We start from the raw sequence: 23,093 nt of genomic DNA on the forward strand, positions 1-23,093 counted from the left end.
GCGCGCACGGCCGTGACGCCATCAGGACGCGCGGAAGCGGCGCAGCGCGGCCATGGCGGAGTTCCGTGCGCTCGGGCTGGCGCCGTGGCTGGCGGAGCAGGCCCGGCAGGTGGGGCTGCTCCGGCCCACGCCCGTGCAGGCCGCCTGCATCCCGGCCGTGCTGCAGGGTGAGCGCCGCGGGAATCAGGGCCGGGAACGGGAACGGCTCCGGTACTTCCCGGGAACGCCGCTCCCGGTCCCCGTCCCACCCCCGGGAGGGGCCCCTCAGGGTCCCCATCCCTCCTTCGGGCCCGGCCGTTCTCCCCCTGTGCCCCTTTCCCCGGTCCCGGTCCGGCCGTTCCCCTCCCAGTTCTCGGTCCTGTTCCCGTTCCCCGGTCCCGTTCCCGTTGCCCTTTCTCCCTCCCGTTCCCGGTTCCCATTTCCCGATTCCCGTTTCCCGCTGACTCCCGTTTCCCTGCAGGCCGGGACTGCCTGGGCTGTGCCCAGACGGGCAGCGGGAAGACGGCGGCGTTCGTGCTGCCGGTGCTGCACGTGCTGGCCCAGGACCCGTACGGCATCTTCTGCCTCGTGCTCACCCCCACCCGGTACCGGCACCGCGGGGGGACCGGGAGGGACCGAGGGAACCGGGGGGAGCCCTGGGGGAGCTCTGGGCAGTTTGGGCCCTCCCCCACCCCGTGCCCTGACCCGCTGTTCCCCCCGCAGGGAGCTGGCGTACCAGATCGCAGAGCAGTTCCGGGTGCTGGGCAAACCCCTGGGGCTCAAGGACTGCGTGGTGGTGGGGGGGCTCGGTGAGTATGGGGGGGTCTGGGGGGCTCGGGGGGGGGCTCGGTGAGTCATTCTGGGGGGTCCTGCCCCCTTCCCAGTGCTCCCAGTGTTCTCAGCGTTCCCAGCCCCATTGTCTGTCTGTCTGTCTGTCCATCCGTCCCAGACATGGTGTCCCAGCCTCATTCCCAGTCTGTCTGTGTGTCTGTCTGTCCCAGACATGGTGTCGCAGGCCCTGACCCCTGTCTGTCTGTCTGTCTGTCTGTCTGTCCCAGACATGGTGTCCCAGCCTCATTCCCATTGTCTGTCTGTCCGTCCCAGACATGGTGTCCTAGTCCCATTCCCATTGTCTGTCTGTCCGTCCCAGACATGGTGTCGCAGCCCCATTCCCATTGTCTGTCTGTCCGTCCGTCCCAGACATGGCATCCCAGCCTCATTCCCAGTCTGTCTGTCTGTCTGTCCGTCCCAGACATGGTGTCCCAGCCCCTGACCCCTGTCTGTCTGTCTGTCTGTCTGTCCGTCCCAGACATGGCATCCCAGCCTCATTCCCAGTCTGTCTGTGTGTCTGTCTGTCCCAGACATGGTGTCCCAGCCCCATTCCCATTGTCTGTCTGTCCATCTGTCCGTCCCAGACATGGTGTCACAGGCCCTGACCCCTGTCTGTCTGTCCGTCTGTCCCAGACATGGTGTCCCAGCCCCATTCCCATTGTCTGTCTGTCCGTCTGTCCCAGACATGGTGTCCCAGCCCCATTCCCATTGTCTGTCTGTCCGTCCGTCCCAGACATGGCGTCCCAGCCCCATTCCCATTGTCTGTCTGTCCGTCTGTCCCAGACATGGTGTCGCAGGCCCTGGCCCTGTCCCGCAGGCCCCACGTGGTCGTGGCCACCCCGGGGCGCCTGGCTGACCACCTGCGCAGCTCCAGCACCTTCAGCCTCAGCAAGCTGCAGTTCCTGGTGAGCCCCAAACCCTCCTGGGGGTCCCGGGGGGTTCCCTCCATCCCTGGGGGGACTCCTGGGAATCCTGGGGGGATCCTGGGGGGTCCCTGGGTGGGTTTCTGCAAATCCTGCAGGGTCCCTTCTATCCCTGGGGGCATTCCCAGGAATCCTCCTGGATTTCCTCCATCCTGGCTGGATCCCTGGGAATTCTGTGGGTTCCCCTCCATCCCTGGGCCCATTTCCTGCATTCCCTGGTGCATTCCCTGGTGCATTCCCTGGTGCATTCCCTGGTGGATCCTGGGTTTCCCTGGTGGTTCCCTGAGTTTCCCTGGTGGTTCCCAGGGTGTTCCCTGGGTTCCCCTGGCATTGCCACCCTCTGAGGATGCCGTTCCCAGGTTCTGGACGAGGCTGACCGCCTGCTGGAGCAGGGCAGCGCCGATTTCAGCGCCGACCTGGAGCTGATCCTGGGCGCGGTGCCCGCGCGCCGCCAGACGCTGCTGTTCAGTGCCACCCTGACGGGCACCCTGTGCCAGCTGCGGGGCCTGGCTGCCAACAGCCCCTTCTTCTGGGAGGCCTCGGCCCCGTGAGTGCCCAGGGTGCCCCCGTTTGCCCGGGCTTTGCCTGCTTCTGCTGCTTCTGCTGGGGTTTGGCTCCTTCTCCTGCCTTTCCCTGTGCTGGCGCTGCTGGGGCGCTGCCAGGGGGTTTGGGGGTGTTGGGAGAAGGACGTGGAGGGGATGGAGAATCCCTGAGGGAGCTGAGAAAGGGATGGAGAATTCTTGAGAGAGACGAGAAAGGGAATGGAGAGCTCTTGAGAGAGTTGAGAATTCCTGAGGGTGCTGGGAAAGGGCTGGAAAATCTCAGGGAAGGGGCTGGAGAATTCCTGGGATGGGGCTGGAGAATTCCTGGGAAGGGGCTGGAGAAGGGCCCAGCCTGGAGGAGACAGAGCAGGATCAGATCAGGGGGACGTTCCCAATGCCCACAAGTCCCCAAAAGGAGGGGACACCAGGACAGGAGGGGACACCAGGAGGGTCCCAGGGACCTCAGGACAGGACAGCAGCAGGAATTTCCTCCTGGTTGAGCTGTGGGTGATCCTGGGGGGCTTTTCCAGCCTCAGGGACCCTGATGTCCCTGATGTCCCTGATGTCCCTGATTTCCCTGATGTCCCTGATGTCCCTGATGTCCCTGTCCCTGATTTCCCTGATGTCCCTGATGTCCCTGATGTCCCTGTCCCTGATGTCCCTGTCCCTGATGTCCCTGATGTCCCTGATGTCCCTGATGTCCCTGTCCCTGATGTCCCTGATGTCCCTGATGTCCCTGATGTCCCTGATGTCCCTGATGTCCCTGTCCCTGATGTCCCTGATGTCCCTGATGTCCCTGTCCCTGTCCCCGCAGGGTGAGGACAGTGGAGGGGCTGGAGCAGAGGTACCTGCTGGTGCCCGAGGCGCTCAAGGACGCCTACCTGGTGCACCTGGTGCAGAGCTTCCAGGACCAGCACGACGACTGGGCCATCATCATCTTCACCAAGACCTGCAAGTGAGAGCCTGCTCCTGTTCCTGTTCCTTTTTCCTGCTCCCTTTTCCTTTTCCTGCTCCCTTTTCTGCTCCCTTTTCCTGCTCCCTTTTCCCTTTCCTGTTCCTTTTTTCTGCTCCTTTCCTTCCTCCTTTTCCTTCCTCCCTTTTCCTACTCCCTTTCCCTGCTCCCTTTCCTGCTCTCTTTCCTGCTCCCTTTTCCCTTTCCTTCTTCCTTTTCCTGCTCCCTTTTCCCTTTCCTCCTCCTTTCCCTGCTCCCTTTTCCCTTTCCTTCCTCCTTTCCCTGCTCCCTTTTCCCTTTCCTCCTCCTTTCCTCCTCCCTTTTCCTCCTCCTTTTCTCCTCCCCGTCCCAGTTTTCCCACCTCAGGAATTGTCCCAGGCCTTGCTGGAGCACTCTGGGATGGTGGGAGGTGTCATACAAGAGGGGAAAAATGAGGATTTTGGGAACTGCACACAGAAACGTGAGGTTTCTGTCCCGTTTTCCCACCCCAGGGATTGTCCCAGTCCCCACCCTGTCCTGCTCCATCCCCTGGTGCCTCCTGAGGGTTTTGCTGCTGTTCCCTCCCCTGCAGGGAGTGCCAGGTGCTGAACATGATGCTGCGGAGGTTCAGCTTCCCCTCGGTGGCGCTGCACTCCATGCTGAAGCAGGTGAGGGCAGCAGGGCCTGCAGGGGCTGCTCCCGCTGGGGTCCCTGCCCGCCCTCACCCGGGGCTTCCCTCACAGAAACAGAGATTTGCTGCTCTGGCCAAGTTCAAGTCCAGCATCTTCAGGATCCTCATTGCCACGGACGTGGCTGCCAGGTAAAGGCAGAGCTGTCCCCCTGGGTTTGTTCACTCAGGCTGGGTTTGGCCAGATCCAGCTGTCAGATACCCCAGATCTGGCTGGGACAGGCTGTTCCCAGCTGGGTTTGTTCTCCACAACCAGTTTGGCCTGAGTTTAGCCACATCAGACCCTGAAATGCCCCAGATTTTGTGGCACAGGCTCTTCCCAGCCTGACTGAGCTGGGTTTGGGGCCTGGGGGTGCTGAGGCTCTGCCCAGGGAGGGCTGGGGGGTCCTGAGGGGCTCCTGGGGCTGCTCCAAGGGGAACAGGGAACTGCTGGGCCCTGAGGAAGGAATCAGGGAATTGTTGAGTTGGGGAATTGTTGAACCCTGAGGAAGGAATCAGGGAGTTGAGCTCTGTGAGGGAGAAGTTGGGGAATTGTTATGAGGAAGGAATCTCTCCTCCAACCAGCCAACAAAGGCTTTATCCATGGGATTCTGGGGTTTTTGGAGAAGGCAGGAGCTGAGCAGATCCCTGCCACAGGGGCAGTTCCCTCCCCAGGGCAAGGCAAGCACTAAATGTGTGTTGATGTCCCTCCCACCCCAAACACGGTGCCATTTGACAATTCTGTGCTATTTAAGCTGTTTTCCCTCACCTGGCTGTGTTTTCCCCCTGATTTGCAGAGGTTTGGATATCCCAGCAGTGCAGGTTGTCATCAATTCTGTGCTGTTTAAGCTGTTTTCCCTCACCTGGCTGTGCTTTCCCCCTGATTTGCAGAGGTTTGGACATCCCAGCAGTGCAGGTTGTCATCAACCACAACACCCCGGGGCTGCCCAAGATCTACATCCACCGCGTGGGACGCACGGCCCGGGCAGGTCAGGGGCTCCCCTCGGGGGCACAGGGGGTGACAGGGGGTCCCAGGGCACCCCCAGCCCCTGGCAGTCCCTGCAAGGGAGGGCAGCCAGCAGGAGAGTGCCCAGGATGCACCAGGGAATGGAGCAGGATGGGGTTGGGACTGCCCAGGGTGCTCCACCATGGCCTGGGACAGCTGCAGGGACACCTCTCATTTCTGCCTTTAATTCCCAAAATCCTCACTTTTCTCCTCTTTAAGACATCTCCCACCATGCCAGGGGGCTCCAGAATAACCTGGGACAGTCCCTGGGGTGAGAACAGTGGGACACCTCTCATTTCTGTGTGTGATTCCCAAAATCCTCATTTTCCCCTAGTTTATGACACCTCCAACACCCTGGGGTGCTCCAGCGTGGGCTGGGACAATTCCAGGGATGGGACAGGCAGGGACAGCTCCCATTTCTGTGTGTGATTCCCAAAATCCTCATTTCTCCTCCTCTGAGGCCCCGCTGGGGTCCTGCCCTGGGTGTGTGGGTGGATCACAGCTCCCTGTGGTTCCAACAGGATCATTGATGGGATTTTCAGGGCCAGCAGAGCTCTCCCATTGTGGCTCCTGGGGATGGATGGAAGGCTTGGGAGTGCCCTGGGTCCATCCCTCTGTGCCTGCCAGGATTGTCCCATCCCTGTTTTAACCCTTTCAGGGAGGAAGGGCATGGCCATCACCCTGGTGACACAGTATGACATCCACCTGGTGCACGCCATCGAGGAGGAGATCAGTGAGTGGCGCTGGGCCTTTCCCTTTCCCCTTTCCCTTTCCTTCCCTTTCCCTTCCCTTCCCTTCCCTTCCCTTCCCTTCCCTTCCCTTCCCTTCCCTTCCCTTCCCTTCCCTTCCCTTCCCTTCCCTTCCCTTCCCTTCCCTTCCCTTCCCTTCCCTTCCCTTCCCTTCCCTTCCCTTCCCTTCCCTTCCCTTCCCTTCCCTTCCCTTCCCTTCCCTTTTCCCTTCCCCTTTCCTTTTTCCCTTTCCCCTTTCCCTTTTCCGTCCCTCCCCAGCTCCATCCCTGGTTTGGGGTCCTGGCTGGCTCAGGCAGGACCCTGCTCGTGTTCTGCTGCTTTTGGTGGAGCAGAAATTGTGTGTGGGGCTGTTCTTGATGAAAGCAGCTGCTGCCTCAAAAACAGGGTTCACATTCCCTGTTCCCATCTTCACATTCCCCATGCCACTCCTCAGGTTCACATTCCCTATCCCACTCTCAAGGATGTGGAGCCATTCCATTCCTAGTCCTTATTCCAATCTTCAGATTCCCTATTCCAACCTTCAGGTTCACATTCCCTGTTCCATGTATCAGGGTCCCCATTCCCCTCCTCAGCCCCCATTCACTATATTTATATTTTTTTGGGAAGCAGCCCCTGGAGCCCCAGTGCTGCAGGAGATGCAGAGGGGAGCCCAGAGTGCAGCAATCCCAACTTGAACCACAGAAAACCCCACATTTACCCACAGAAAACCCCACATTTACCCACAGAAAACCCCACATTTACCCACAGAAAATCCCACATTTACCCACAGAAAATCCCACGTTTATCCACAGAAAATCCCACGTTTACTCATAGAAAATCCCACATTTGCCCACAGAAAATCCCACATTTACCCACAGAAAATCCCACGTTTACCCACAGAAAATCCCACATTTACCCATAGAAAATCCCACATTTACCTATAGAAAATCCCACATTTACCCATAGAAAATCCCACAGAAAATCCCACGTTTGCCCACAGAAAATCCCACATTTACCCACAGAAAATCCCACAGAAAATCCCACGTTTGCCCACAGAAAATCCCACATTTACCCACAGAAAACCCCACATTTACCCACAGAAAATCCCACATCTACCCATAGAAAATCCCACATTTACCTATAGAAAATCCCACATTTATCCACAGAAAATCCCACATTTACCCACAGAAAATCCCACATTTACCCACAGAAAATCCCACATAGAACCCAGAAAACCCCGCTGGTACCCCCAGGGCTGTGCTGGATGTCCCTGAAGGTCTGGCTTTGTCACCCTCTGTGTCCCCAGAGCTGCAGCTGCAGGAGTTCTCTGTGGGGATTGTCACCTGTGGGGTTTGTGACCTCTGGAGTTTGTCACTTTGGAGTTTGTCACTTTGGAGTTTGTCACCTTGTGCTTTGTCATTTTTGGGTTTGTCACCTTGTGCTTTGTCCCCTGGTGTCCCCAGAGCTGCAGCTGCCCGAGTACTCGGTGGAGGAGCAGCAGGTGCTGGACATCCTGACCCAAGTGAACGTCACCAGGAGGGAGTGTGAGATCGTGAGTGGGGCTGGGGCTGGGGGAGCCTGCCTTGCCTCTCTCCCCGTGGTTTTTGGGGTTTTTCTCAGTTTTTCGGGGGTTTTGCTGCTCAGGGCTGAGGTTTGAGGCTCTGCTGCTCTTCCCTTTGCCAGGAGCTGGAGGGGATGGATTTTGATGAGAAGAAGGAAATCAATAAGAGGAAGCAGATGATCCTGGAGGGGAAGGTGAGAGCTGCTGCTCCGTGAGCTGGTGAAATGTGGGAAAGGGAAGGACAGCTCCTCTTCCTTTTGCCTTCCGGGCCTGTCCCCATCCTGTCCCCAGTGTCCTGGCTGTGTCCCCAACATCTCTGGGCCTGTCATCATCCTGTCCCCAATGTCCTGAGCCTGTCCCCAGTGTTTCTGTCCCCAATATCCTGTCACCAATGTCCCCAGTGTCCCAATCCCCAGTGTCCTGGGTGTGTCCCCAGTGTCCCCAATTGTGGTGTCCCCATCCCCAGTGTCCCTGTGTCTGTCCCTCAGGACCCGGAGTGGGAGGCCTGCAGGAGGGTGGAGCTGTCCCCAATCCCCAGTGTCCCCAATGTCCCCAATGTCCCTGGTGTCCCCAATCCCCAGTGTCCTGGGTGTGTCCCCAATGTCCCCAATGTCCCCCAGGACCCCGAGCACGAGGCCCGGCGCAGGGCAGAGCTGTCCCCAATGTCCCTGGTGTCCCCAGTGTCCTGGGTGTGTCCCCAATGTCCCCCAGGACCCCAAGCAGGAGGCCCGGCGCAGGGCGGAGCTGTCCCCAGTGTCCCCAATGTCCCCAGTGTCCCCAATGTCCTGGGTGTGTCCCCAATGTCCCCAGTGTCCCGGGTGTGTCCCCAATGTCCCCAATGTCCCCAGGACCCCGAGCGCGAGGCCCGGCGCAGGGCAGAGCTGTCCCCAATGTCCCCAATGTCCCCAATGTCCCTGGTGTCCTGGGTGTGTCCCCAGTGTCCCAATGTCCCCAATGTCCCCAGGACCCCGAGCGCGAGGCCCGGCGCAGGGCGGAGCTGTCGCGGATCCGGAGCAGGAACAGGGAGTGCCGGCAGAAGCTGCAGCAGAGCCTGCACAGGAGGAGGCAGCTGCAGCTGCGCAGGAAACTGCACAGGAGCCTGGAGAGGAGGAGGAGGAAGATGGAGAAGGAGAAGGAGGAAAAGGAGGAGCAGTGACACGGCTGGGCCCGGCCCGGAGTGCCCTGGAATTGCTGCAGCTTTGGGAAAATTGGGACTGAACTCTTGAATGTGGGAAAAAAGCAATGCTGGGGAGGAGGGAAGAATCCCAGAACCATTGGGATTGGGATTGGGATTGGGTTGGGAGGAGCCCAGGGCTCACCCAGTCCCAGCCTGGCCTTGGACATTCCGGGGCTCCAGGGCAGCCTCAGCTCCTCTGGGAATTCCAGCCAGGAATTCCAGCCCAAATCCCACCCAGATTCCCCTTTCCAGTTTAAATCCATGCCCTGTGCCGTGTTCCTCCATCCCAGATCCATTCCCTGCCTCCTGGAATTCCCAAATCCCAGATCCATTCCCTGTGCCCTGGGATCCCATCCCAAATCCCAGATCCCAAATCCATTCCCTGTGCCCTAAAATTCCAATCCCAGATCCATTCCCTGTGCCCTGGAATTCCCAGATCCCAAATCCCAGATCCATTCCCTGTGCCCTGTCCCTCCCTCCCTCATCCCAAACCCTCTCCAGCTCCTTTGGAGCCCCTTCCCCCTCCAGGTTCTCCTTGGATCCCCCTTTGTGCTCAGGGGGAGCCTCCGAGAGCTTTTCCCTGCTCCTCCCACTCTCCCGTGTGATTAATTTATCCCGTTATTAACGCTCTGGCTGCCTCTGAATAATTAAAATCCTCATTTGTGAGGCCTCAGCCAGGAGGGCGCTGGGATGGAGCTGCTGCCAGACACAAAAATAATGCACAAAAATAATGCACAAAATATTGCTGCCAGACACAAAACTGCAGCTTTGTCACCTCTGCAGCACAGGATTTTCCCCTTTGGAAGCACAAAAATGAGGAATTAATCAGGGTAATGAGGTTAATAAGGAATTAATCAGGGCCGCAGAGGGCTCAGAGGGAGGTGTTGGTGCCCCTGCTCTGAAACACAACCAAAAAATAAATAAAATCCTCTGGAAATGGCTGAGATTGGAACCAAAATCCTGTGGAACTGGGGCTCTGGAGCAGCCCAGGGAAGGTGAGGGAATTGCTGGTGATAAATTGGATTTAATCAGTGAGGAAGGAGGGAACCCAGACCCATCCATCACAGCCTGAGCTGCTCCACAGGGATTTCCAGAAGGTTCTGGCAGGATCAGAGTGGCTCCAGGCCCTGCCTCGGGGACAGCCCCAAACCTGCTGGGAAAATGGGGTGTTTGTGCATTTTTGGGTCAATTTTGTGCATTTTTGTGTCAATTTTGTGCATTTTTTGTGTCAATTTTCTACATTTTTGTGTCAATTTGCAATGGAATCAGCAAATGCTGATTGGATCTGCTGTGTCCAAAACAGACACAAAGAAAGGTTTTGGAACTTTCTGACCAAAAAAACCAAATATAAAGCATTGAAATAAAAGAAATAGAATTGAGTAAAGAGGTGCTTAAAATAAAATAGGGGAAGTTGTGGTAAAGCAGAGCCAGGGCCTCCCTCAGGCCTTGCTCAATTCCAGAGGCTGGGAAACAGCTGGGGTGACTCCCAAATTTCTGAGATAACTCCCAAATTTCTGGGATAACTCCCAAATTTCTGGGATTAATCCCAGATTTCTATGATAACTCTCAGACCTCTGGGATAACTCCTGAATTTCTGGAGTATTCCCAAATTTCTGGGATAACTCTGAAAATTCTGAGATGAATCCCAAACCTCTGAGATGAATCCAAAATTTCTGGGATAACTCCCAAATTTCTGGGTAACTTGTAAGAGGTTTCTGGGGTACTGCCAGATTTCTGGGATAACCCTGAAACTTCTAAGATTAATCCCAATTTTCTGGGTAACTCCCAAACTTTGGGATTAATTCCAAATTTCTGGGGTAACTCCCAAACTTCTCAGATTAATCCCAAATTTCTGTGATAACCCCCAGGTTTCTGGGGTAACTCCTGAATTTCTGGGGTCCCCCAGCCCCTCAGGGCCCCGTCCCCATCTCTGTCCTTGGGCCCTGTCCCTGTCCCACACATCAGGACATCCCTGGGGGCTTCTTCCAATAGAGAAAGGACCAAAATCAGAAACAAAACCCCAAGAGCAGCTGAGATTTGCTCCATTTAATTTCAATTACCCTCACAGGTGCCAACCCAGCAGCCTTGGTGCCCTCAGGGATGTTCCTTGGCCCAGATTCCCCGTGTTCAGCCCCAAATCCTCAAATCCTCTGTGCTCAGCTCGTCCAGGCTGTGAAACTGCAGCATTTCCTCTGGGGGAATCCAGAATTTTCCAGAGTTTTCCTCCATCTCTGCTGCCCTGGGCTGTGCAGGGGCTGGGGATGGAGGAGGAGGAGGAGGAGGAGGCTCAGTGCTGGCTGTGCCCAGCCAGGGGAGCAGGCAGGACCTGCCCAAGGCAAACAGTTCCTAAAAAACGACAGAAAAATCAGCCCCAAAGGGCTCGGCCCCGGCCCTTAGAAAATGTAAAAACCTGGGGGAGCCGTGGGGTGTGGCAGGGGGGTGGCACCCCTGGGCACAGCTGGCACCCCTGGGCACAGCTGGCACCGCTGGGCACAGCTGGCACCGCTGGGCACGGCTGGCACCCCTGGGCTGGGCTCAGGTGCTCCCTGGAGAGGATTTGAGAACTTCAGGTGCCTCTTGGAGAGGATTTGGGGGTTCAGGTGCTCCTGGAGAAGACTCAGGTGTTCAGGTGCTCCCTGGAGAGGTTCAGGAGCTCCCTGGAGAACATTTGGGGGCTCAGGTTCCCCCTGGAGAGGATTTGAGAACTTCGGGTTCTCCTTGAAGAGGGTTTGGGGGTTCAGGTTGTCCCTGGAGAGGTTCAGAGCTCTGTGCCCTGCTCGGGGGCTCCCTGGGCAGTGAGTGCCCAGCCTGGTGCCCGCTCTGGCCGGGCAGCTGCTGGTGGGGGGCAAATCCTGCCCGGACAGGGCCGAGGCTGCTGGGTGCCCATGGGAGCTCTGGGTGGTGCCCACAGGATCTCTGGGTGGTGCCCACAGGAGCTCTCAGTGTCCAAAGGATCTTCCTTGGTGTCTGCAGGATCTCTCAGTGGTGCCCAGAGGATCCCTGGCGCCCAAAGGCTCTCTCGGTGTTTCCCCCAGGATGTGTGGGTGGTGCCCAGCCCCAGCTGAGGTGCCCAAAGGATCTCTTGGCACCCAAAGGATCTCTCGGTGGTGCCCCCAGGATCTGTGGGTGGTGCCCAGCCCCAGCTGAGCTGCCCCTCTCCAGGGCTCTCTGCCCTGCTCAGTTGCTCTCCACCAGCTTGGCCAGGCCCTGCCTGAGCTCGCTGAGCTCGAAGATCTTCACATCCATGATCTCGGCCACCTTGGTGACCTCGTGGTGCACCCTGTCCCTGTGTGCCAGGCTCTCTGCCAGGCTCTGCTCTGCCAGCTGCAGCCGCTGCTCCAGCTCCGCGTTGCGGGCCTCCAGCTCCTGCGGGGACAGACGGACAGACTGACGGACGGACAGACTGCTCACAGCCTGAGTGCCACCCCAGGGCCCTTCCTGAGCCGGGTCCCTGTCCTGGGTCACTGGGGGTGAGCTCTGTGCCCTGCCCTGCCCGCGGGGTGAGGCTGTGGGAGGGCAGCTGTGCCCACAGGGATCCCCCAGCCCGGTGGGGCTGGCACTGCATCCTCTCCAGGCTGCTTGGATTGGCTCAGGAGCTGCTGTGGATCCTCTCCAGGCTGGTGGGGTTGGCCCTGGTGCCTCCCTAGATGGGGATCCCACCCAGGATCCCACCCTGGATCCTCCCCAGCCTGCTGGGACTGGCACTGGAGCTGCTCTGGATCTTCTCCAGCTGGTGGGATTGGCTCCATCACAGCCTGGGCAAAGCAGGGATGTCCCCAAGGTGCCACCTCCCCCTTTACCTGCAGCTTCTGCAGCGTCTCCTCGCGCTCGCCCTCGGCCTCCCAGCGGCCGCACCTCTGGCTCTTCAGCAGCTGGATCTCCTGGGGGAAATGGGGGATTGGGGATTGGCTTCTTGCAAATATTGGAGTGAATATTGCGTGTGGTAATGTGAAAAATGGGGGTTTGTGACTGGAGGTCTCTTCCAGCCTGGTGATTCTGTGAATTCTGTGACTGAGGGAATTCTGAGCTGCCAAGATCCTGAGCCTCTCCAGCCCAGCACATCCCTGTCCCTCAGAGCTCTGATAGCTGGGGGCTCTGGCAGGTTTTGGGGGCTCTGACAGGTTCTGGGGAGTTCTGGCAGGTTTTGGGGGCTCTGACAGGTTTTGGGGGCTCTGACAGGTGTTTTGGGGGGTCTGACAGGTGTTTTGGGGTTCTCACCTCATCCTTGGCCTTGAGCAGCAGCTCCAGCTCCTCCAGGCTCTGGCTCAGCTCCTCCTTGTTGTTGTCACTGGAGGAGTCGGGGGTGCCCTGAGCCTCCAGCTCTGCCACCTGCAGGGTGAAATCATTCCTGACCCCTCAATAATTCACTGCAAGGGGAAATCATCCCTGACCCCTCAATAATTCACTGCAGGGTGAAATCATTCCTGACCTCTCAGTAATTCACTGCAAGGGGAAATCATTCCTGACCCCTCAATAATTCACTGCAGGGTGAAATCATTCCTGACCCCTCAGTAATTCACTGCAAGGGGAAATCATTCCCTCAGGAATCCCCTGACCCCTCAATAATTCACTGCAAGGGGAAATCATTCCCTCAGGAATTTGCTCACCCTCAGCACCACGGCCATGTTCTGCCCTCCCTGCAAACCCACCTGGAAGCTCCTGCTTGGGGCTGGGAGGAAAACAATTCCAAAATGGGATCACGCCCATTTTGTGGCTCAAAAAACCATTTTGTGCTCAAAAAAAACCCACTTTGGATGGGTTTCTGTGCTTTCTGCAGGAATTGTGCACTCCAGCACAGCTGGGCTGGCTCACACCCAGCCCTGAGCCCCTCCAGCTCCATTTGGAGATCTCCAAAAGCTCTGGAGCTGCTGCAGAGCTGGGCTGAAGGGTTTGCCCAGGAGAGCTCCCCTGGAAAATGCAGCTCGGTGCCCTGGATTATTCATGAGCAGGATTCATTTTTAAAATGGTTCTGTTCCTGCTGGGGCTGCTCTGAGCTCTGCAGGCAGCTCCAAGGAGCTCACCCAGACCGGGAGCAGATCCTGCAATTCCCGGAGTGTCAGGGTGGCCAGAACCAAACCAAAATGTCCTGATTTAGGGACAATGATGGAGGTTGTTCACTGAGTTATGGCTCCTTCTGTGATCCTGCCAAGGCCCAGGGAATCCTGAGGGAACCCTGAGGGAGGAATGTTGGGAATAACACCAGGGAATCCTGAGGGAGGAATGCTGGAAATTCTGAAGGAATCCTGAGGGAATCTTGAGGGTATCCTGAGGGAGGGATGTTGGGAACAACACCAGGGAATCCTGAGGGAGGGATGCTGGAAATTCTGAGGGAATCCTGAGGGAATCCTCAGGGAGGAATGTTGGGAACAACACCAGGGAATCCTGAGGGAGGAATGTTGGAAATTCTGAGGGAATCCTGAGGGAATCCTGAGGTAATTCTGAGTGAGGGATGTTGGAGATCCTGAGGGAATCCTGAGGGAGGGATATTGGGAATAGCAACAGGGAATCCTGAGAGAATCCTGAGGGAATCCTGAGAGACAGACGTTGGGAATCCTGAGGGAACCCTGAGGGAGGAATGTTGGGAATCCTCGTGAAATCCTGAGGGAATCCTGAGGGAATCCTGAGGGAGGGATGTTGGGGATCCTCAGGAAATCCTGAGGGAATCCTGAGGGAATACTGAGGGAATCCTGAGGGATGGATGTTGGGAATAACACCGGGGAATCCTGAGGCAATCCTGAGGGAGGGATGTTGGGAATCCTGAGGGAACCCTGAGAGAATCCTGAGGCAATCCTGAGGGAATACTGAGGGAATCCTGAGGGAGGGATATTGGGAATAACACCGGGGAATCCTGAGGTAATCCTGAGGGAGGGATGTTGGGAATCCTGAGGGAACCCTGAGAGAATCCTGAGGCAATCCTGAGGGAGGGATGTTGGGAATAACACCGGGGAATCCTGAGGCAATCCTGAGGGAGGGATGTTGGGGATCCTGAGGGAACCCTGAGGGAGCCCTGAGAGAATCCTGAGGGAGGGATGTTGGGGATCCTGAGGGAACCCTGCAGGATGGACGTTGTCAGTCCCGAGGCAGGGATGGCGGGTGTTGTCCCTCAGCCGTGCCAGCCCCAGCCCCGTGTCCCCGTCCCCCCGGCTCACCCGCTGGCGCAGCGCCTCCGTCTCCTCCTGGTAGGCCGCCAGCTCCTTCTTCCACTGCTCCACGCTGGCGTTGGCCTCGTGCAGCGCCGCCACCAGCTTGGAGTTGTTGTCCTGCAGGCTGAAGAACTCGGCCTCCCACTGCACCTCGCTCACCGAGCTGGGGACGGAGGGGAAAACATTCTGGGGTTGGTTCTGGGATTGATACTGGGATTGGTTATGGGATTGGTTATGGGATCGATTCTGGGATTGATTCTGGGATTGGTTATGGGATCGATTCTGGGATTGGTTCTGGGATCGATTCTGGGATTGGTTCTGGGATCGATTCTGTGAATGATTCTGTGATTCTGTGATTGATTCTGGGATTCTGGAATTGATTCTGGAATTGATTCTGGGATTCTGTGAATGATTCTGTGAAGCTGGGATTCTGTGATTGATTCTGGGATTGGTTTTGGGATCAATTCTGGGATTGGTTCTGGGATTACATGAATGACCCTGGGATTGATTCTGGCATTGATTCTGGGATTCTGGGATTGATTCTGTGATTCTGTGAATCTGTGATTCTGTCATTGATTCTGGGATTCTGTGATTGATTCTGTGATGGATTTTGTGATTCTGTGAATGATTCTGTGATTCTGAGAATCTGTGATTGATTCTGTGAATCTGGGATTCTGGGATTCTACAAATCTGTGATTCTGTGAATCCAGCCAAGGCTTTGAGCAGCAGACAGAGAGAATGAAAAGTGCAGAACGGATCAGAATAATTTGGGATGACAAAACCGAGCACCCAGCCATGCCAGAAGGGAGAGTCTGGGGCTCAGAGCAGCCTCACCCCTCGGAGAGCATCTTCTTCAGCCTCTCCTTCTCGGTGCTGATCTCCACATCTGCGCTCTGGCTGCGGAACAGCTTGTCCTCCCCGGGCCCGTTGGAGCTGATGATGGGGCTGGGCAGCACCTGGGGGGAAAACAGGTACAGGTGATGAGGATGGGGCTGGGAGGAAGGCCAGGTGATGAGGATGGAGCTGGGAGGAAGGCCAGGTGATGAGGATGGGGCTGGGAGGAAGGCCAGGTGATGAGGATGGGGCTGGGCAGCACCTGGGGGCAAGGACAGGGACAGGTGGGCACCTCCAGCAGGGTCACCTCCCTTCTCCTCCCCCTTCCTCCCCATTCCCCAGCCTCACCTGGTGGGAAGGGAGGCTCAGGGCAGGGTTGGTGAGCTCAGTTTTGTCCTGGCATTTCTCCCTGGCCACACGAGCTGCCTCCTTCACCTCCTGGAACTTCTCTGCAAACTGCAGGGGAAAGGGAGAGTCACCCTGGGGCTGGGGGCCAGTGCAGTAATATAATACAAACTATATTTATATCATAGAAATATTATATAAATATACAATACATTATACATTATATATTACATATTACACATTATACATTATATATTATATATTATATAAATATATAGTGATGCTCTGCCTGCAGCCTCGTTTAAAACACTTCTGAATTTCTCTCCAACACCAAAATCCAGTGATTTAATTCGGTTTGGCACTCGGGGCCGTGGGTTTAGCACAGAAGCAGCCCCAGCTCCATTTGTGGCGCACAAACCCCTCTGCAAACACAACTTTAAGCTGTTTTTGGAACTTTTGCACCCTGAATTCCATCCCAGCCTGGTGAGAACAGCACTCAGCAGGTGCCTGAGGATCTTCTGGAGGGGTTTCTCCAGGGGAGGGTCACTGAGCTCACCTGGGAAGGGTTCCCACAGGTTTCCCAGGTTCCTGAGCTCACCTGGGAAGGGTTCCCAGCTCTCACCTGGCTCAGGATCCCAGGTTTCCCAGGTTTCCCAGCTCTCACCTGGCTCAGGACCCCAGGTTTCCCAGCTCTCACCTGGCTCAGGATCCCAGGTTTCCCAGGTTCCCAGCCCTCACCTGGCTCAGGATCCCAGGTTTCCCAGGTTCCCAGCTCTCACCTGGCTCAGGATCCCAGGTTTCCCAGGTTCCCAGCCCTCACCTGGCTCAGGTGCTGCTCGGAGGCGAAGCCCAGCCCGTACACCGTGTTGGCCCTGCTGTCAGCCCACTGCCCAAACTTCTGCGAGGTCTTGGTGAACGTCATGTTGGGGGTGATGGTGCTGTTGATGATGGCCTGGGCAGGGGACAGCGGGGCATCGATCAGGGGATCCATCGGGGAATCATTGATCAGGGGATTGATCAGGGAATCATTGATCAGGGGATTTGTCAGGGAATCATTGATCAGGGGATTGGTCAGGGAATCAGTCAGGGAATTGATCATGGAATCATTGATCAGGGAGTCAGGGGATCAGCCAGGGAATTGATCAGGGAATCAATCAAGGAGTCAGGAGATCAATCAGGGAATTGATATGGGAGTCAGGGAACCAATCAGAGAACCAGCTGCTTTTGTGAGGGGAACAGCTAGCTGGGGTTTTTGGGGGAAAGCTGCTTTTTGTGGGGGGAAACTGCTTTTCTAGGGCCACAGCTGTTTTTTAAGGACACAGCTGCTTTTTAGGACACAGCTGCTCTTTAGGGACACAGCCATTTTTTAGGGGGACAACCGTTATTTTAGGGACACAGCTGTAATTTTAGGGACACAGCTGTAATTTTGGGGGCACAGCTGTAATTTTGGGGGCACAGCTGCTCTTTAGGGACACAGCTGTAATTTTGGGGACACAGCTGTAATTTTGGGGGCACAGCCGTCATTTTGGGGGCACAGCCGTCATTTTGGGGGCACAGCCGTCATTTTGGGGGCACAGCTGCCAAGCAGTGCCCGGGGCAGTGCCCACCTTGGTGCCCCCCACGCTGATGATCCTGTAGACGCTGCGGGTGGCATCGTAGAAGTAGGAGACGGTCAGGGCGTGTTTGCTGGCCGGGATCCAGTTCCTCTTGGTGGCTGGGTCGATCTGGAACACGTGGGCCCTGGTGCTGAAGATGGGCTGCTCCCTGTGGGATGGGGAACGGGGCTGCTGACCGTGGGCTCACAGGGGCAGGATTGCAGCTGAACTTCATACTGAAGGTTAGGTACACCAACAGGGCTGTGAATCCTGACTTTACAGGGTTAAAATTTCAGCTGAGGGTCAGAAGCAATTCATATTAGAATCCTGATTTTATAGGCTCAGGATTTCAGGTCAGAACCAATTCATATTGAAGTTAAATACACGAACAGGAGAACAGGGCTTTGCATAATGATTTTATAGGGCTAAAATTTCAGCTGAGAGTCAGAACCAATTCATATTTAGATACACCAACAGGGCTGTGAATCGTGATTTTATAGGGTTAGGATTTCAGCTGAGGGTCAGAACTAATTCATATTGAAGTTAGATACACCAGCAGGAGAACAATGCTTTCAATCATGATTTTATAGCATCAGGATTTCAGCTGAGGGTCAGAACCAATTCATATTGGAATCCTGATTTTATAGGGTTAGGATTTCAGCTGAGGGTCAGAACCAATTCCCACTGAAGCTAGATACGCCAGTGATAGGTTGGTGATTATTAGATGCTTAAATCTGCTGTAGAAATAACAATTTGAGCTAATTGCTCTATTATGAGCTCATCTGTAGAAGGAAGTGGAGCAAGGGAAGCATTACAAGAATTATTGGGAGCAGCAGAGCAGTGCCCAGCACTGGACTCTGTTAATCCATCACAAAGCAGGGAACAGAGGGTCACAGAGACCTGAGGAAGACATTCCTGACTTCATCCCCGACCCAGTTTGAGCCCACTGACCCCATTAGAGAGAAGAACCGCACACGTGTGAGGGACTAATAACCTCATTTCACACAGAGCGGGGATGGGAGGGGCTGATGCAAATGGATTATTTTGGGAAATAAACAGGAGGCGAGAGCCTGGTGCAGCGCAGTCACACGTTTCAGAGCCGGGTGTGATTCTGGTCTCGGTGATTCGGTGTGAGGGCAGCTGAGGGAAGGGGAAGTGCAGCAATTTCCTGCCTTGCTCCCTTCCCTCTGTCCTGTCAGGTGCCAGCCAGCCCTGCAGGGGCTCTGCCAGGAACAGAGATCGTTATGTAATAATTATCATTATGTAATAATCACAGATCCTCTGAGCCACAGGGAAACCCTGGGCAGCTGAGGGAAACTCAGAGGGAAGAATTCCTACAATTATTGCCTCTCTTTCTGTAGCCATTTATCGAAACAGGACAATCCCTGTGGCAGGGAGGAATGAGGAGATTCCATCTTATCAGAGGGTTAATTAATTATTTATGATACTATATTATTTTATACTATATTACACTATATTACATTGCATCTAAACTGAATCTGCCAAGCACTCAAACCACCCTCACTGTAGGTGAGCAATCCCCACATTGCATTCTGCTGTGGCACAAACACAGGCACAGAGAATGATGAGAATTGTGTTTTTCCTTTCTCTGAGGTTCAGAGAACCTGAAACCCAGAAATATTCTTGGGAAGAGCTGTGCCTTGCTCCTCTCTGTGCAGAGCAATGTGGGGCTATTTCCTGACAGGCCAAGGAGCCAAACACCCTCACTGTGGGTGAACAATCCCCACACTGCATTCTGCTGTGGCACAACCACAGGCACAGAAAATGGTGAGAATTGTGTTTTTTTCCTTTCTCTGAGGTTTAGAGAATGTGAATCTCAGAAATATTCTTGGGAAGAATTGTGTCTTGCTTTTCTGTGTGAACAGAAATGTGGGGCTGCACACCTGGGCCTGACAGGCCAAGGAACCAAACACCCTCACTGTGGGTGAACAATCCCCACACTGCATTCTGCTGTGGCACAAACACAGGCACAGCGAATTGTGAGAATTGTGTTTTTCCTTTCTCTGAGGTTCAGAGAATGTGATTCTTGGGCAGAATTGTGCCTTGCTTTTCTCTGTGCAGAGCAATGTGAAGTTACACACTTGGCCCTGACAGGCCAAGGAGCCAAACACCCTCACTGTGGGTGAGCAATCCCCACACTGCATTCTGCTGTGGCACAACCACAGGCACAGCAAATGCCGCTGCTCCCTGCCCACCCAGGGGCTCCCAGCAGCCTGTCCCATCAATCCCAACACCCCCGGAGCCTCCCCGAGCTCAGCAGGGAATATTTGATTTCCTCCCAGCCCTGGCTCAGGTTTCTCCCCCTCCCCTCCCTCTCTGCCGGCATTTCTGGAGTGAGATTCCAATTTCCCAGGCTCTGTTTCCACGTGGATCGCGACCTATCTTTGGCACACAGAAAAATGGGTATTTCTGCCCCCAAAGCCCCAAATGCTGGGCTGGTTTTGGGCAGGGCCCAGGCAGGATTTACCGGGTTGCTGACATTGGTTAGTAGGGGCGGGAGGCCGGTGCAGTTAGTGGGGCGTCCCCTCCTCCGGCAGCTGCTCCTCGGGGCTCTCTCAGCTGCTCTGGGGCTCCTTCCCAGCGCGGCCTCCACAGGGATTCATTCCCTGGCAAGGGAAAAACCCAAAGTTATTTGTGGTTTGTTATTGCCCACACGGCCAGGCGCCCGCAGGGAGCCCCCAGGTTCACAGAGCTGCTCGTTCGCAGTGGTTCCTCAGCACTGAACAAGGTTCATCCCCTGTTGTGGGGGACATTTGGGTGAGCTGAGCCCGGAACAAACCCCCCTGGCAGCAGGGAAGGGGCCACAGGAGCCTCCAGGGCTCCCGGCCAAGCCCACGTGCTGCTGCTGCTGCTGCTGATGGAAATCCCTCCTGGGAGTCATTGCTCGGGCACAGCAGCTGTTCCTGGGCCCCCATCCGGCCTGGAGCCTGTCCCTGTGTCCCTGTCCATCCAGGATCCTGTCCCCGTGTCCCTGTCCATCCTGTCCCTGTGTCCCTGTCCATCCAGGATGCTGTCCCTGTGTCCCTGTCCATCCTGTCCCTGTGTCCCTGTCCATCCTGTCCCTGTGTCCCTGTCCATCCAGAATCCTGTCCCCATGTCCCTGTCCATCCTGTCCCTGTGTCCCTGTCCCTCCATGGGGCTGGATCCAGACCCTGTCCCTGTGTCCCTGTCCATCCTGTCCCTATCCCCATGTCCCTGTCCATCCTGTCCCTGTCCATCCTGTCCCCATCCCTGTGCCCCTGGCCATCCTGTCCCTGTCCATCCAGATCCCATCCCTGTGCCCCTGGCCATCCTGTCCCTGTCCATCTTGTCCCCATCCCCGTGTCCCTGTCCATCCAGATCCCATCCCTGTGCCCCTGGCCATCCTGTCCCTGTCCATCTTGTCCCCATCCCCATGTCCCTGTCCCTCCATGTCCCCTCCAGCTCTCCTGGAGCCCTTCCAGGCTCTGGGATCAGCTCCAAGGTTCCTCTGGACCTTCCCTTGCCCAGCCTTGGGCACCTGCAGGGTCCAGGGGCAGCCCCAGCTGCTCTGGGAATCCCATGCCAGCCCCTTCCCACCATCTCCAGCCTGAAACAGCAGAAGGGGCAGGTGAGGACAGAGGGACGGGACAGAGGGACGGGACAGAGGGACACCCAGGGGGTGACAGCCAGAGCTGAGCTGTCCCCAAACACCAGCAAGCTTTCCAAAGCAGCTCGGGGGTCCCCACTCTGTTCCCCTCCCTGAAATGCTGACTCCCCTTTCCTGCTCAGGGCCACAGTGAAGGGTGGATAAATAACGGTGTAAATAAAGGGATAAATAACGGTGTAAATAAACCCCTGGCACTGGGGCTGGCCTTGGCAGATAAGGGAGGAGGAGCAGAGCAAAGGCCGGGAGGACACAGATCCGGTGGCACTGGAGGGGATCCAGGGCCCTCCCCTGCTCAGGGGGAAGGGCACAACCCAACAGCCCTGGAGATTAAAAGTGACCAGTGAATATCCACTGAGTGAGGGGATAGCCACTGAGTGAGGGGATATCCACTGAGTGAGGGAAAGCCACTGAATGAGGGGATGGCCACGGCAGGAAGGGGTTAAATGCTGCGTTTTTAACACGTTCTGAGCTGGAATGTTTAGCCTTGCATTTTATTTTAAGGGTAAAGAAGTGGGGAGTTGTGAATTGCTGCAACTTCTTTTAGCGGATATCCACTGAAAGAATGCCTTCTTTTAGTGAATATCCATTAAAATACCCCTGAATTTAGTGAATATCCTTTAAAAGAACCCCTTAATTTAGTAAATATCCATTAAAAGCACCCCTTCTTTTAGTGAATATCCTGTAAAAGAGCCCCTTAATTTAGTGAATATCATTTAAAAGCATCCCTTCTTTTAGCGGATGTCTGGGAAGGATCCAGGGATCCAGGGAAGGTCCCAAGGAATGTTTGTTATCTGTCATTTCTTATTTGTGATCTGTGATTTTTTATCTGTCATCTGTGATCTGTTATCTGTGATTTCTCATTTATCTGTGATCTGTGATTTCTGATCTGTTATCTGTGATTTCTCATTTATCTGTGATCTGTGATTTCTGATTTGTTATCTGTGATTTATTATCTGTATCTGTGCCCTCAGCTGTGGGTCTGGGCAGAGCAGCAGGGCCCCAGCAGGGCAGGGTGAGGAGAGCTGGGGACACGGTGACACAGGGCCAGGAGGGACAGATGGCACCGATGGCACCGAGCAGGGCCAGCACTGGCACCGCGGGAGGTGCCAGGGGCTGGCAGGGACAGGAGCCAGCCCTGCCACAGTGTCACACAGCCAGCCCTGCCACAGATGTCCCACGGGCTGTCCTGTCCTGCCATGGGTGTCACACGGGCTGTCCTGTCCTGCCACAGTGTCACACAGCCAGCCCTGCCACAGTGTCACACGGGCTGTCCCTGCCATGGGTGTCACACAGCCAGCCCTGCCACAGTGTCACACGGGCTGTCCTGTCCTGCCACAGTGTCACACGGGCTGTCCTGCCATGAGTGTCACACGGGCTGTCCTGCCATGGATGTCACACGGGCTGTCCTTGCTGTCCCCGCTGTCCCCGAGGGTCCCGGCCCGGGCTCTGCCCTCCCACCCTCAGGGGTCTCTCCCTGAGCGGGGTCTGCAGGACAGGGATGGCTGAGGGGGACAGAAATGAGTGAGAATAGGGGAGAAATGAGAGTGAGCAGGGCAGGAATAAATGAGAGTGAGCAGGGCAGGGATGAGTGTGAGCAGGACAGGAATAAATGAGTGTGAGCAGGGCAGGGAGAAATGAGTGTGAGCAGGGCAGGAAGAAATGAGTGTGAGCAGGGCAGGAATAAATGAGTGTGAGCAGGACAGGGATGAGTGTGAGCAGGACAGGAATAAATGAGTGTGAGCAGGGCAGGGAGAAATGAGTGTGAGCAGGGCAGGAATAAATGAGTGTGAGCAGGACAGGAATAAATGAGTGTGGGCAGGACAGGAATAAATGAGAGTGAGCAGGACAGGAATGAGTGTGAGCAGGGCAGGGAGAAATGAGTGTGAGCAGGGCAGGAAGAAATGAGTGTGAGCAGGGCAGGAATAAATGAGTGTGAGCAGGACAGGGATGAGTGTGAGCAAGACAGGAATAAATGAGTGTGAGCAGGGCAGGGAGAAATGAGTGTGAGCAGGGCAGGAATGAGTGTGAGCAGGGCAGGAATGAGTGTGAGCAGGGCAGGAATAAATGAGAGTGAGCAGGACAGGAATGAATGAGAGTGAGCAGGACAGGAATGAGTGTGAGCAGGACAGGAATAAATGAGTGTGAGCAGGACAGGAATAAATGAGTGTGAGCAGGACAGGAA

General features: G+C 55.8%; 2 protein-coding genes across 7 annotated transcripts in view; one reads left to right on the forward strand and one right to left on the reverse strand.

The window, feature by feature from the left end:
* On the forward strand, window positions 1–11,159 carry DDX49 (DEAD-box helicase 49). 2 transcript variants are annotated; one of them, XR_012577212.1, is made up of 14 exons: window positions 1–167; window positions 461–584; window positions 703–788; window positions 1,594–1,715; window positions 2,093–2,280; window positions 3,090–3,230; window positions 3,799–3,874; window positions 3,950–4,026; window positions 4,765–4,862; window positions 5,538–5,612; window positions 7,071–7,159; window positions 7,291–7,362; window positions 8,133–10,784; window positions 10,842–11,159. XR_012577212.1 is itself a non-coding variant. In XM_074528619.1 (13 exons), exons 1-13 carry the CDS (start codon window positions 53–55, stop codon window positions 8,322–8,324), a joined length of 1,455 nt encoding a protein of 484 aa, XP_074384720.1. In that variant the 5' UTR covers window positions 1–52; the 3' UTR covers window positions 8,325–11,159. The 2 variants fall into 2 exon arrangements, 1 of the variants encoding a protein (XP_074384720.1); XM_074528619.1 differs by having other exon boundaries at window positions 8,133–11,159.
* Window positions 10,377–23,093, reverse strand: part of HOMER3 (homer scaffold protein 3) — an 18,181-nt gene continuing 5,464 nt past the window's right edge. For 2 of the 5 annotated variants that reach the window (XM_074528621.1, XM_074528620.1), the window contains exons 2-10: window positions 19,751–19,889; window positions 17,275–17,431; window positions 16,488–16,619; window positions 15,671–15,778; window positions 15,323–15,444; window positions 14,495–14,651; window positions 12,564–12,674; window positions 12,146–12,226; window positions 10,377–11,711 (exon numbers count right to left, since the gene is read on the reverse strand). In XM_074528621.1, the coding sequence (XP_074384722.1) occupies window positions 11,523–11,711; window positions 12,146–12,226; window positions 12,564–12,674; window positions 14,495–14,651; window positions 15,323–15,444; window positions 15,671–15,778; window positions 16,488–16,619; window positions 17,275–17,431; window positions 19,751–19,764 (1,071 nt within the window). In that variant the 5' untranslated portion in view covers window positions 19,765–19,889 and the 3' untranslated portion in view covers window positions 10,377–11,522. The remainder of the gene's footprint in view (window positions 11,712–12,145; window positions 12,227–12,563; window positions 12,675–14,494; window positions 14,652–15,322; window positions 15,445–15,670; window positions 15,779–16,487; window positions 16,620–17,274; window positions 17,432–19,750; window positions 19,890–23,093) is intronic. The other 3 variants (XM_074528622.1, XM_074528624.1, XM_074528623.1) reach the window with 3 other exon arrangements.

Source organism: Zonotrichia albicollis, chromosome 29, assembly GCF_047830755.1.
Source record: "Zonotrichia albicollis isolate bZonAlb1 chromosome 29, bZonAlb1.hap1, whole genome shotgun sequence".
NCBI classification, from domain to species: domain Eukaryota; kingdom Metazoa; phylum Chordata; class Aves; order Passeriformes; family Passerellidae; genus Zonotrichia; species Zonotrichia albicollis.